The sequence below is a fragment of the Fukomys damarensis genome, unplaced genomic scaffold, assembly GCF_012274545.1.
Source record: "Fukomys damarensis isolate Sample0158 unplaced genomic scaffold, DMR_v1.0_HiC HiC_scaffold_11, whole genome shotgun sequence".
NCBI lineage: Eukaryota > Metazoa > Chordata > Mammalia > Rodentia > Bathyergidae > Fukomys > Fukomys damarensis.
The window spans coordinates 46,998,063-47,012,856 of record NW_022900923.1 but is presented as its reverse complement, the minus strand read 5'-3'; the positions used below and the strand labels follow the sequence as shown (position 1 = coordinate 47,012,856).

The 14,794-nt window shown below is 52.3% G+C and overlaps 1 protein-coding gene across 1 annotated transcript in view; it reads right to left on the bottom strand.

Annotated features, from left to right (window-relative positions):
* Utp25 (UTP25 small subunit processor component) overlaps window positions 1-14,794 on the bottom strand; it is a 20,226-nt gene that overhangs the window by 4,865 nt on the left and 567 nt on the right. The window contains exons 2-11 of the mRNA XM_010613176.3: window positions 14,101-14,140; window positions 13,204-13,432; window positions 12,160-12,333; window positions 10,025-10,113; window positions 7,669-8,061; window positions 6,126-6,345; window positions 4,654-4,856; window positions 3,322-3,504; window positions 3,107-3,219; window positions 2,159-2,404 (exon numbers count right to left, since the gene is read on the bottom strand). Of these exons, the coding sequence (XP_010611478.1) occupies window positions 2,159-2,404; window positions 3,107-3,219; window positions 3,322-3,504; window positions 4,654-4,856; window positions 6,126-6,345; window positions 7,669-8,061; window positions 10,025-10,113; window positions 12,160-12,333; window positions 13,204-13,432; window positions 14,101-14,140 (1,890 nt within the window). The remainder of the gene's footprint in view (window positions 1-2,158; window positions 2,405-3,106; window positions 3,220-3,321; window positions 3,505-4,653; window positions 4,857-6,125; window positions 6,346-7,668; window positions 8,062-10,024; window positions 10,114-12,159; window positions 12,334-13,203; window positions 13,433-14,100; window positions 14,141-14,794) is intronic.

Genomic DNA, 14,794 nt, shown 5'->3' with positions numbered 1-14,794 from the left:
GAAAAAAAAAAAAAAAAAAAAAAAAAACCCAAAAAAACAACAAAAAAAAACAGGTCACATGGGTTACCCTTTTAAAAAAAGGCAAGCGAGAAAAAGACGACGACGTGTTGGTGTCGATTTCCTCACCCACGTTCCACCTGCCTCCCTTGCCCACATGTACACACACCTGGGTCTTCAGGGGTCCCTGAAAAGACAGTCTCACCCCGAAAGGACCGAAAACTGAAGCCGCTCCAGATGTCTACTTCACCTGCTACCTAGGTAAAACTGAGGCACCTGCTGCCTCCCCAGCCTCCCCATCCAGGATCCAGGCACAGGGACAAAGGAGCTGCGAGCCGTTCCCGGGAAGCAACCGAGACCAATGAATGCCCTTCTAGTTCTAGGATGCTACCGGTTTCCTTTATCCTCCCCAAAAATTCAATGCTCAGGCTGAAAATTCCTGCTACCTCAAAAATAAAATCTCATCTTTCTTTTTTTTTGGTACCGGGGATCGAACTCTGGTCCTTGTGCTTGCGAGGCAGGCCACCGAACCGCTGAGCTAAATCCCTGGCCCAAAATCTCATCTTTCTAACACCACCAACTGCCAGGGAGAATATAAAGCCAGAATTCAGGGCTGGGCAACACTGTTGGAAACACGAACCCCGCTAAGCAGCAGAGCACAGGCCTAGCAGGTGAGAAACTCTGGGTTCCGCCCCCAGCACTGAACAGAACAAAAGCAAACAGAAAGACACACGCTTATTTTTTCAAAGTCAAATCCCAAAGGCGCTGAGGACCAAGCACCCATCACCTCCTTGGTGACCTCTCAAGCACAGCACTCACTAGCTGGAAACCTGGAGCCACCTCACCTGGGCAGAAGGCAGAGCTCACTTCCTGTGCTCACTCTCTGCCCCTAGGAAATGCCACTCACAGGTCGGGAGCAGCACAGTCCCTAGGCACACCACACTGGAAGGCAGGGCGCTGCCCTGTCCAGCCTGCCTTGCGCCACCACGCCCTCTCCCCAACAGCCTCACTCCCACTCCTACAGACAAGCACACTGGGAAGCTGCTGTCCAGCCACTTGCTTTATCCCTCAGGCTGCCAGAAAACTAGGGGCTTCTGAGACCAGGTGAGTCCAACCTCCCCAGGTACTTCCCAACATGAACGGAAACAACTCACTAGAACAAAGCAAATACTGACGCCAGCAAGCAGGCATTCGAACGCTGTCTGCCAAGAACGGCAGTGGGTGACCAACCTAAGGACTGTGCTCTCTGCTCAGATGAACTCTGCAGAGGACCCAGAGGTTGGGTCACGTTCCCGCGCCCCCGGGGAGGGCCACCCCGGCAGCACTGGTCTGACAGCAGCGGAGCCCAAGGGCACGCAGCACGAGGGGCATCACTTGTGCTCGGGCTGAGCCTCTGGGGGTCTGCGCAAAGGCCCTGCACTGATCCACGACTGCCAGTTAATCAGACAGTAAGTACAGGGCTGATTTGCTGGGTGCTGCAGTGAAAGGAGAAGCACAGTGAGTCCCCGACTTAGGAACACCCACAGTGAGAACTTCACAGATACAAACAGACCCCACGTTTGGTGTTTTATGCTTTACCCACCCTGTGGACTCGGGTCAAAACCATGTAAGACTGACTGAGACGGATGAACACCAAACTTGTGAATACTTCCCAGAAGGGAAGTTTGTAAGTCGAGGACTGGCTGTAATAGAACAGTTCCCACCTCCATTTGCTAGCAGACACTTCGCAAAACAGTCTCTAAGGTCCAGGCACAGGGAAGGCTGCAACCAACACTCAACAATACAGAGGGCTAGGGCTGTTTCCTAACTCGGACGCTCTGCCCGTCGCCCTTCTCTGCCTCCGACATCAGGGACCCAGGGACAAGTCCCGCCCTGAGGCTCCTCCCAGGACAAGGCCTGCCCGACCAGGGCTCCCTCAGGCTGCCCCTGCACGAGCAGCTCCACGCCAATGCTTAGCTTGAGGCTCACGACCCGGCCACGCCAGGTTGTGCTTTCGCTACACAACCTTCCCGGCAACGCTCACTTGGAGAGGAAAGCAACCAACAGACCAGGGGAGTCCGTCCCGCCCAGAAACGCTGGCTTCTCCGCAGGGCGGTGGAGAAAGGGTGATGGACCGGGATCTCGCCGAGGTCCCCTGCGGACGGCGGGCCGGCCGACCTACCTTTTGTAGAAATGGAAGCGCTCCGTGAGGAGCAGGAACTGCTTCTCTCCATGAAGGAAGAAGTGCCTGGCCCTGGAGACCGCAGGCCGCTGGCTGTACTCGCAGATGTGGGTGAAGCTCAGCTCCTCCCTCCTGAAGTAGTTCCGGAGACGCACGAAGTCGAAGTAGGAGGGCACGTAGACGAGCGTGTGCGACATGACGGCGTCGCGGTACTGAGGCAGAATCTTGTTCACGAAAAAGTTGAACCTGCAAAGGGCAAGGTTAACGGTCCAGAGCTAAACAAGAAAACGGTCTGGCGCCGGGCTGTGGCCATCGGCTATGATCCCGGCGGTCAGCCTCACGTTCAGTTACGCTGGGGCCAGGGACTTGTCCCCTAAAAGGATCAGGTATGGATGAAACCTGATACAAACACTGAAAAGTAAGTGCTAACACTGCCCACTGTGCAGCACAGCTGTGACGCCTTTCTATCCTGGAGACGCTGTGTCCTCCCTCCCTCCGCCAGCCAGGGAAAGCACTGCCGCCATGTATCCTAAGCCCCATCATGCTCACGAATCAGAGCAGGGAGGGGAAGGGGGAAACGGGGTGGGGCACACAACTGGGACACAGCTGTGGCCCTGAAAGGCTTACAGTGATGCGGCTGATGTGGGACACGTGGCACACAGTGGCTAATGTGACATTAACTGCCACAGGCACGGGGCAGAGATGCTGCTCAGTGGCTCAGCACCAACCTGGCAAGAGCAAGGCTGAGTTCAATGTCTGGTACAAAAAAAAACCCAGATAAAATTTAAAAATAAGTTTTAAAAAATGCCACGGGCAAGCGGGAAGGAGCACTGATTCGCAGGCCTAGTCACCACTTCTGAGTCCAGTGAGCTCAGCTGATCTGCTCGTTCAATCAGTCGAAACCGGTCTCCCCACACAGCCCAAGGAGCCCAGCGGGAGGAGGATCACCTGGCATCCATCACGGTCGCCAGGTTCTCAGTGTCCATCCTCTGGAACACGTGTGGGAGCTGCACCAGCACGTGACTGATGGAGCCCGTCACGGGGACATTCCGCACGGCCACCTGCCAGGGGTCACGAGAACGTCAGGCCAAAGGCACTGCTCGGCGGCCTGCCCTTGACCTCAGTGATCGGAGCTCTGTGAGGAGCAGAGGACAGGCACCCACCTGGCCTTGCAAGTTGACGCAGTACTTGCTAAACACCGAGTTGATCTGCGCATCCTGCAGAGCCCCAAACAGCAGCGTCTGTCGATAGTACCTGGCCCAGTTATTGAGGCTCCACACCCGCACTCGAGAGAAGTCCACCCCATGGGAGTCCCGGGGCAGGAGGTTCATGTGGTCCATCAAGTGCTTTGGGCAAAGGGAAGGCGGCATCAGTGTGCACCAAGTACGCTGGGCAGCGCTGAGCATGTCACAAGCCTGGCGTCTCCTCTCACCCAGAGGACCTCAATCACTTTCTCAACTGCAGCAGGAACCCGAGGGGTACGTGGGTGAAACAGGCCGCCCCCTGGACCTTCAGCAGTACCCAGCGGAAGTCCTCTCAAAGCTACTTCTGGTCACTGTGCAGGCCCCAGTCCCACACAGGGACAAAAGGGCAAGGACACGGAAAACAGCAGCTCTTTCAGTGACCTACAATGGCCCAAAGCCTTGTGTCTGGAAGGTAACTATATTATGGGGGCATCGGACTGACTTGCTGTTGGGGCCCGGCTAACAGAGCTGGGTCACCGGGCATGGCCTACCGGGGTGTGTGTGTCTCCCTCTGCAGCGCCTCCCTTCAGCCTGTGCTTCCTGTCCACCATGAGGTAAGCAGCCTTCCCCTCCCTGGGCTCTTCCCAGACTCAAGACGGCTGACTGCAGACCGGAACCTCTACAAACTGTGAGCCAAAGTAAACCTCTCCTCTTTTATGTTGTGGGAGTCAGGTGTCACATCTCATCTACAAGGAAACTGACTACAATACCCAGTTCTCAACACGTCAGTGGCCCAGAGCCACTACAACTGCGTTTCCTCAAATCAAAGAACATGACAACTACTGACATGCCTTTCCATCTTACTTCATTTTCAACTGGGATCCACCAGAGTCAGGGATACTAAAAGCTATTCCCTCCTTCAGAAAATCTACTACCCTTAGGTGCCCCAAAATTCCTGCAAAGTAGAAGGCCTACAGATGTAGAAGTGAGTTCCCATTTGAAAACAAAAGAGGAAGCCCTGTCTGTGATAAGCAGATTCTAAAGCAGTTTTCAACCCTAAAACTAAAACACTGCAGAGTATGAGAAAAAAATACAGTAAGTGGATAAAACTACCCCATAACAAAAAGATGCCACAATGATCTCCCTTCTCCACGAAAACAGAACAAAAGAGTGATCACAAACCCTGAGAGGTAAGGGTGTCCGAGGGTCCCACCCACCCAGCCACTCATCCACGGAAACCCTCGGAGTCTTTCCTGGAGAAGTTTTACATCCGGACTGATCTGAGGGCGGAGGAAGAGGAGCCAGCGTTACCAGCACGTGCTCCCAGTTCTGCATCAGGTAAACGTCAGCCTGATCGATGATGAGCAGCTCGATGGAAGACAGAAAGTCAAAATCTCTCTTCTTCTCTCCTTCTGCACCAATGATGGTCCTCAGGCCCAGCGGGGAGGCGATGAGGACGTCGGAGGCGTAGAAGGGAGCGTAGAGCCGGATGCTCCTCTGCAGCATGGCCACTCCTGCACAGAGCACCGAGTGTGCACCCGCTCCCGGCCAGGGCCCCGCACCCCCACCTCTACCTGCCCCTCAGCACTGAGCTGTGCTCAGAGCTCGCCAAGAATCAGCAGTGACCACCCCCTTCCTGTCCGCAGTCCCTTCTGGCACCCCCGTCCGCGCTTCCTTCCCCATCACCCAACCTCTCCAGAGTGGTCATGGCTTTCAAATCTCCCATTCACTTCTTGGTCCACTGCCATCTGCTCTGATTCTCAGAACTCTCGATCTCCCCCAGGGTCTGATCCATCCTGACTCTGACTCAAGTCCCCAACAGCCCTCAGGGACAGGGCTTTGAGTCCGGAATGCACAAATACACGTCACACCCTGAAATGCTCTCTGGCTTGATGCAGTTTCCAACACTTCAACACTCCCTCTGACTCCTCTCCCTGACCGAGCCCCTGCGTATCTTTCCAGATCCAAGCACTTCTTCCTCCAGAGACCCCTCTACTCCTTCATTCTACGTAAAGCTTTCGGTATTATTTCCTATCCATGGCTTTAACATTACCTTTATACAAATTTGCATTTCCAGCCCAAATCTTTCTGCTGTGCTTCAGACCAGCACACGAGCTGCTGCTGGACATCTGAATGTGTCCCAAACCCACACTGCATCCACACGAAGCCTGTATCAGTGAGCCCTACCTCCTCCCAGGCTTCACCCCTAAAGGCCTCCGCACAAACGTTTCTGAATCGTTTTCCTCCAACAACTGCTCTTTGTGACTGGCTAACTCCTCTTCGGGTTTTAACCTTGTACAGATGGCAGTGAGGCGAGGGTGCCTTCCCTACCCTCGCCGCCCCCAGTCCAGAACAGTGATTCGCTCTCAATGTTCCCAGAAGCCCTGCAGCACACGCGGCATCTGAACTCCGCACCCCTCAGCTGGACTTCACTGCCTAGAGAACCGTAACTTTCACTCCCAGTTCCTTAACTTTCACTCCCAGTTCCTTAACAATGCTGGCCCGCTGCAGAGGATGAATGACCATGAATAACCTCACATGACCGTGAGCTTTCAAGGCAAACAACCAAGGCGACAGGAGCGGAAGAGCGGCCAGCAGAAACACAGCGAGCTAAGGAGTCACTGAGCAGCAGCAGTGCAAGACCGCCCAGCTCTGCACCCCCACCGCCCCAGCACCCCCTGTACCCCGATTGAGCTGCTCTTTGGAAAAGTGCTGCACATATGCTTTCCACATGGCCCAGGTCTCTGGCTCCAGCCACACCCGAGCTGACAAGGAAGCATTACCAATCCTGAAGTGGTCGTCGATGTTACCCATGAACACAGCCTCGTAGTCCTCAGGTCTCTTCAGGTTCGGCGGTCTCTCCTCGGGGTCTGACCCGTATTCGCTCTGAAATCTCTTTTTGTTGCTCACAATGATCTTCTTCTTGCTGTCACCCTCGAAGAGGCTGATGAAGAGCTGCACCACGCGCAGGGCAGCTTCCCGGAACGGCACCACTATCAGTACCTGTGCAGGGCAACGGCAGCCTTGGCAGGGGCAGGAGGAGAAACAGCAAGCCCAGAGGAATCTGCTGAGGACGGAGGGCTCAGGAGCCCTGCACGCAGCGGGACCCCTGGCAGACACCACGTCTGTGTCCCCTGACCCCGGCACACAGCAACAGGTCCCTTAGACTTGGGGCCCCGGGGCTCCACGCAAGACGCTTCTCAAGCAGAGGCACGCACCCCCCTCAGGTGTGTCTGCCGGCCAAGATGCAAGGATGGACACGCAGTCCTCACTCCTTTGTCTCCCAGAGCTCAGTATGATACTGTTATGCAGAAGACTCACTCAATAAATTTACACCAGGAAGTGAAGTAAAGAAAAACTAAAAAAGGCTCCTTTTAGGGTAGCTGCCCTGCATCTCCAGGTGTACTGCAATCTCGCTTTTCCTCTTTTATTTGGCTCTGCAGAGCCAGTTTCCCTCTCTCCTCACTTTTTCAAATAATTTTTGTCACCAATTAAAAAAGAAAACACAGAAGAAAAAGGATTAACACATCATTGCTTCTCTAGTACACAACCTAGCATCTTTTTCAGAAATGATCATAAAGTATCCCTAAATAAGACCAGAATTCAGTGGGAAGATGGGACAACTCTCCATGCTTTTAAGAAACATTCAAAGTTACCACTAAGAACAAAAGCAGAAGACCCTTAACAAATAATTCACTTTCATCACCAGAAGCAGCAGAGTCGGTGGACGGAACGCACGCGACTTGGCGCACTACAAACACAGTCACAATGCCTGTCTGCGTCTACGCAGTGCTGCGGGAAGCACAGAAGCCCATGACACTGCGGCCCAGGTGGAGGGCGCTGGCTCCCAGAGGGGTCCAGCTTGGCCGAGGGAGAGCAGCGGCTCACCTAGGCCCCGTCCATGCTCACGTCGAAGACGCCGGCTCAGGGCACGGGACAAGGCCTGGCTCCACAGCACGGCGAGGAAGCACAGAATTAAAGAGCGCTCTTTCTTTTCTGGGACCTCAGATGCACAGGCGCTCAGACTGTTACACAGATGGATGGGTCAGCAGCTTTATGGGGCAAACGGACTTCACTGTCCATCCACGCGTTTACACAGCGCACTAGAACGGACTTTAGGCTGCAGCTCCATCTCTGCTCCCCCTTCCCTGCCTCCCTTCAGCCTGGCGCTCTGACCCAGGGGACCACAGTTGGTCTGGCTTTGCTGCGGGTCCATCATGACGCGCGGCCTGCATGCCCGCGTGCTACCAGCTACGGGCAGCACCTCCAGCTCCACCCGGCCCTGTGGCAGCGCTCAGCACACCCAGCTGTACCGCCATCACTCACCTTGGGCCTGGTCAGCCCCTGGTCCCGGAAGTCATCATCGTCATCGCTCCACCCGGGCTCTGACCGCCGCCTGCTGTTGTTGCTGAGCACGCGAGCGTTGGCCTTGAGCACGTGGTTCAGCACGTGCAGGCAGTACACGCGGCGGACCTCCTCCCCGTTCCCCAGCGCCGTCTGCTCCGGGTAGAACAGGTCCCGGTAGGAGTTCATGATCAGGAAGAGCTCTTTCTGGAGGGGGCTGAAGGGGCACCTGCCTTTCTGGCCATTGGTCTTGGTCCATGTGGACTCCAGCGGCGCCTGGAGATGTAGGGACTTCAGGTCAACCTCCTTCGGGGGCTTAAACGTTTCCATCTTCTGAAACCTGGAGGAGAAGACGAGCTGCCCCAGAGTGGGCCACTAGGGAGAGAGACCGGAGCTCATCAGAAGGGAGTCGTGGCAGCCCAGGCTCAGAGGCTTCTACAGGCAATGCTGGCTAGAACCCAAGCCTGCTGGCTTCAAATCTGCGCTCCGGCTAGACGTGGGAGCACACATCTATCATACCAGCCCTCAGGAGGCTGAGGCAGGAGGATCACTCCGAGTTTGAGGCCAACATGGGCTACATAGTTCAAATCCAGCCTGAACAGTGCATTGAGTGAAAAAAAAAAAAAATCTGAGCTCCTCACCCACCAGTCTCACACTCCTCTGCGAACACTTCTGGCAGTAACTTTCAGTCTAGGAAGAAGGGGTCCTGAGGTCAAATGACTTTCACAAACATCACGATGCCTCATATGGGGAGACTCACCATGTCTGTCTGTCCCTTCTCCCTTCTCCCTCTGTGCCCCATCTCCCTTTTTCTAGTTTGTTTTGCTTTGAGATAGAGGCACGGTATGTAGTTTAAAGCTGGCCTTGAACTTACAGGGCTCCCGCCTCAGCCTCCCAAGTGCCAGGACTAAAGGCTGTGCCACCACACCTGGACACAGCGTACTTTTTTTGTTCCCCCCACAGTGTACTTTAGAAACCACAAATTCTGAAGAGTCTTTGGACAAGAACTGCATTCATGTTGATTAACTCAGAACTTTCGAAACTGATATAGGCAAAAAACAACTTCTTTTACTAAAACTATTTAAACACCTCCCCTTCGGACACAACTATTAGAATCCCAAGGAACACAATTTTCATGATCTTTTTCATTGTAGCAAAACAGCTGATCTAAAAATATAGACTTCAGCAATAAAAAGAAATGAGCTACGATAGGTAAAACACCCTGGTTGAAACCCCCAGGGTTTCTGAGTAAAAACAGCCACTGTCGCTGAAGTCACACCCTATGATTCTGTTTAACATCTTCGAAAACAAAAACCTAGAATAGGAGACCAGGTTACCAGGGTTAGGGACTGGCAGAGCAGATGTGGGGTGCAGTACTGGACCCACAGGGCGCCGGAGGCTGCCCGAGACCTGCTGCACTCTGACGGTGCACTCAGGACCCGACATGGACGCCCAAACTGAACACATCGAGACACACGGCCAGCGAGACGCCAGGGAAGCTTGTGGAGGCCATGGCAAGGCAACAGGGTCGCTGTCCTGGGTACCTCTGGACTCTGCTAGACTCAACCAGTGGGAAACTGAGCAGAGGGTGAGAGAGACGTCTGTGTGACTTCTAAACCTGCGTGTGCATAATCGTTACCTCATTTTTACAAATTCCAATCAAAACAAGGACAGCCAGGCCTGGCGCACACCTGTAATCCAAGGACTTGGAGAAGGCTGAGGCGGGAGGACTGCTGCGAGTTCAAGGCCAGCTGGGGCTACACAATGAGTTCGAGGTCAATCTGAACTACATGGAGACCATGTCTCAAAAAAATCTGAAAACAAACCAAAGCAGCCTGATCATGGGCACTGTACCCCATGGTGGATTAGTCCACTGATGGATTCAAGCCAACTGTGGTGCTTGGGGTGGCCCGGGTGGAGGAGGGGTCCCTGAGGCGTGGCCGAGTAGGGCCCTCTCTCACTGGTGCTCTGCCCTATGCTGCTTTCCGGCCACATGAGGCAAACAGCTCTGCTCCACCAAGATATCCCACCCTGGAGCCGGCTGACCAGGGACGACACCTGGAAGCCGAGTCAGAAACAAGGCTCCCCTCCTTCAGGCTGCTGGTGTCAGGCACTGTGTCCGGAGTCCACTTGCTCAGGGAAGGCCATGCCCCTGCAGGTGCCCCTCTAGTCCTGGCCTGCGTCTGCCCCCAGCACTCACTCCAGCCTCGCAGGGACTCTTCCAGCCACGCCTGTGTCCCACGTCCCTGTGAAACGAACTGCTGCTGCTGTACAGCACACAGCCTCAGTCGAAGTCCAAGACCACTGTTCCATGTAGAGTTTCACCAGCAGCACTTACTTTTAGCTGATGGGTAGTAATGGGGGTTGCTGGAAGCGTCTGAATTTCTTTTTCCTTCAGTTCCTTGTTCACATGTTGTACAAATGGATCTAATTCAGAAACACAGACATCGGCACACTTAGCACCGACGGCAGAGGTTCCCTGGTATTGGCCACGAGTGGCACGCTGATCTTTCTGGAGTCAACTCATCCCTTTCTACCCACCTTCTCCATCCTCCAGCCCACCCACACCTTAAAATTCCAGGCAGGCCCACTTCCCCAAACAATTCTCTGTGCATTAGTTCCCAGCTCAAAACCTGCAGAGAAACCTTTCAGCCTAAACTTCAGGGCACGCTGGGCTGCACCTTCAACCTCAGATTCTCTTCCCTCTATGCCTGTCCTGCCTCTGACCAAAGCGTCCCCCTCCCCTCCACCTCATTTCCGCACCCCTACGCATCACCAGGGTCACCCGGCTCACAGCGGCTCCTCCCTGCGCCCTTCTGTTCAGGCGGCGTTAGCTCCCTCAGAGGTGTGGTCCCCGCCCCTCACCTACACTCCCAACACGCACGCACATGTCCCATCTCATCTGGTGGACAGCAAGGTCCCCAAGGGCAGGGTCCACGTCGGACTGATCTCACGCTGAGAGACGCTATGGCTGAGATCTCAAGTGTCCCCCAGATGCTCTGTGCCCAGAGGCAGGGCTCGTGGAAGGTGCCTGGCTCACAGGGACCTCACGAGTTTGGCAGCTAAATGTGCCATCAGGAGGCGGTCCCGGTCAGAGGTGGGTTACCAGGGGGCAGGACCTGGAAGGGTGCAGCTCCCTCCCTGGCTCCTTTCTCTCAGGCTTCCTGGCTGCCAAGGTGCAGGCAACTTTCCTCCGCCTGGCCCTCCCACCATGCTGTTTCTGCATCTACGCCTGCTACTTCTGAAACTGTGAGCCAAAGTAAACCTCTCTCCACGTAGGAAGCGTTGGGTATTTGTTCTAGTGACAGGAAAGTGACTAAGACAAGACCAGGGAAGGTGGCTCATGCCTTTAATCCCAGCATTGAGGAGGTTGAGGCAGGGGCATCACTTTGAGTTTGAGGCCAGCCAAAATTACACGGTGAGACCTTGTCTCAAAAAGCAAAAAAGAAAAGAAAAGGAAAAAAAAAAAGAGAGAGGAGAGAGAGAGAAATTCCCAGTACTGCGTCAATCGCCACATGCCCCAAATGACGGCACTGGTTCCCTGGGAAATCTTCAGGGCTCTGCTGGTCACCCAGCTGTGCCTCCCAGAACCACTCTTCAGGAAACAGAGCAAAGTTAGATGACGTTCAGGGACGCAAACAGCAAAACGTCAGATGAAACACACCTCATACTAAATACCTAAGAGCCAACAACACAACAAAAATTCTAGGGGCCTTCTTTCCATATGGGCAAAATATCTAAATTTCTGGACAGTGAGCTTCCTGATGTTTCCTACAAGGTCTCCAAGTTTTGATGGGTCTGTGCGCCTATTCTATAAATGCTAGCTACTGCTCCCTCCCTTGCATAACAGCTAACTGAAGCAGATGAGCCAGACCAGGGGTAAAATGTTAGCTCCCTTAATGGCAAAGCTGAACTGAGGAAGGACACTGGAAGCAGGAAAAGCGATCAGGACAGAGAACAACCCTAGTCTGCCTCACCCCCAAGGCACAGCTGAGAACCTCCTGGGCTGCACACTGCAGAGAGGCCTCTGTGACCGTCCACCATGTGGTCACCGGCAGTGAGCAGATTGGGAGGCATGGGAGGTGGGGCCCACTCTGGCTTCTGAAGCTCTTCCTGGTTGACAGGACCACCCGACTGGCCTCTCCCGGGCTGCATCAATTGGAAAAATTAGTACCCTAACAAAAAATAACACAAGGTGTAGAAAAAAGGTGGGAAATATTTTCCCCTTCTTCGGTCTGTCCTGCTCAGGGAGAAAATCAGAAGTCTCCCTGGGCCTGGCTTTCACCACTGCCCTCTGAAGTCCCTTCCTCAACACTCATTCACTAATGACAGACAGAGGTCCCGCAGAAGTGTTGTCCCAGCTCTCGATCCAGCCACTAAACCACTGTCAGCTGCGGCTTATTCAACAGGAAACCAAATCAGTGCGTAGCCCCACGAGGCGCGGGGGACCCACGCAGCCCTTTGCGCTCTGACCTTGAGACACTTTCAGACAGAAGTTGTCTCCACCTTCCTCATCAAGAAAATTGGTCTCCAGGCTGAAGAGCGCCTCATGTTTCGCATCTGTGAACTCGGCTGGAGGTTTTTGCGATGTGCCAGGAGCCTCCTGATCTCCATCATTTCCCTCGGCGTCGGCACATAAGGTCACTTCTACAGTTTTGAGAAACATCTTGTAAAATTACTCATAAATGTAACCAAGAGTTCAAGGTCAGTCTGAATTGCATAGAGACCCTGTCTCAAAGACAAAATTAAAAAAAAAGGAGAAAGTTACAGAAATGTAGAACTATTATACAGATATGCACAACACATCCATAAAAACACAGGTCTGAAAAGTTATGGATAAAATGTCAAGTCTCTTAGTGCTGGAGACACAGGCTAACTGCAATTCCCTCTTCAAATGTTTGCTGTGAATACTTTTATAATCAAAAAAGTTTCCATTTAAGAAAACGTAAAGAAGCAATGAAGACGAAATGAAACCCAAACTAAAGACCCACGAACAAATCCTAGATCTACAGTGATGAAATATTATGCCAATAGAAGTGACTGATTAAAATATTAAGAATGGTATGTGATACCTTAAGGTACAGAAAAAAAGGAGGCCGTAAGGAAAATGGGCATTAAGGAAGGAAGATACAAAGTCACCCAGATGTATCAGGCAGCAGACTACTACCCAGCAGCAGTAAAAAAGGTCGGACTAGTGAGCACCAGACAGACCCGGGGGCTCCTGGTCTATGACTCCACTTGCAGGGATTTCTAGAGCAGACGAAAACAATCCACAGTGACAGAAATCCGGTCAGCACTGCCTAAGGCCAAGGGTGGGCACCAGACAGCTTCAGTGTCTTTGTCCCCGAAAATGCCTTTCTGTGTCATTCTTCCAGCAAACATGGCCTCCCTCGGGGAGGAGCAGCAACCTCTTCAAAACAGTCACAGGATGATGTTCTTCCTGAAAGACTCCCTGACACAGGAGTCTGTGTCTCGCTGGTCTGATCCTTTTTACTTACTGAACCCCAAAATACTCACTCCCTTGCCTCCCAGCTGACTCTGCTGCTGTCTCTTCTTCCTCACAGACATCGCTACTGACACATTCTTCATTCGCTTCTGCATCATCTACACTGTCTTCCTCCTCCTCTTCCTCCTCCTCTTCTTCAGAAGCATTCTTTAATGTAGCAAGTAGTCTGTGGTACCCAGAAACTTGTTCTGGTTCACTCTCTGATTCACTTTCAGAATTCGATGTATCTGAATTTTCTGACTAAAAAAGAAAATTTTAAAAACAGACTCTCATTTTTCTCATTATCACCCTAAGACTAAACAGGTTCAGACTTTCCTGAATAAAAATTACCTTTCTGCAAACACACAATCTTACCCATTTAATCAAGTCTGGCACCAAATTTACCCAGAACAGCTAATCTAGCTGTGATTATAGAAGATCTTATATTCTCTGAACTGCTAATGTCCCACATGGAAAGAAAACTGACTTTAAAACATAAAACTTTAGGCTAGAAGGAAATTTAACTTATGTCCCAGACATGAGACTACCTGTTTAAAGGAGCGACAGAAAATCCCAAGACAACAACAAAAATTGTACTTTCTTTAGATTTGCTGTATGGCAATAGGGCTACACCCTATTTGTCACTTCTATGGTAACCAAAAAAGACTCTTCCTTACGATTCACGAAAGGCCCTGTGGTCAGCCTTTCTACTAAGACCCACCCAACAGGCTTCGGATGGTTTTGGCCTCTGTATTAGTTATTACAGTGGCATTTTTCTAGACATACACCTTTAAGACTAAGCAATATTACTAAAGTAACAGCTTGCACAAAAATGAGAGCAGAAATGTAGTCAAGCTTTATTACACCACATATAATCTTAAAGGTAACAACCAAGTCCCAGCTATTATAAAGAAGGTACGGAGTATTACCAGTTTGCAAATCTGCGGCTTTGCTTCCTTTCCAGAAACCCTGAGAAGAAAGAGGCAACATTAAAGTCTAGCCACTAGCTTGTGCCAATTACGGAAAGTCTAGTGACACAACTTTAAAGGGTAAAGGCCATATGGGCCACTCTAAGCACATTGTAACCACAGTTATGTAAAAACTACCCATGCCCTTAAACAGGGATTGCGAAACTGACAAATGGACAACTGGAAATGAGAAATTTAACAACATCACGTGAGAAACAAGTCACTCAGTAACTGGCTCTCCTGCGAAGGAACACAACTTAGCAAATAAAGTACTTTGAAGTTAGCTACCGAGTAGCTCGATCAGCACCTCTAAATGCAGGCAAACAGCCCAAAGTGGTAGAGGAGCGCTAAATCACAGTTGAGGCAGGCGTGGCGGCGCACACTTTGGGACCCAAGCACTTTGGCTCAAAACTTAGAGCCCCGCCTGGACGACTTGGGACTCTCAGCAAAACGCTGCCCCAAATACACAAAGTAAAAGTAAACTTGTGAAAAAGGGCTGGGGATGCAGCTCAAGCTCCCAATCCTAGCTGATCCGGACGCTTCCCGGGCTCTGCCTCATCGCCGAAGACGGATCCAATAGTCCAAGGTCTCCACCAACTACTTTAGAACAGGAAACCCAGGAGCCACCTCAGGCGACCCCCGACCCCACTGCCCC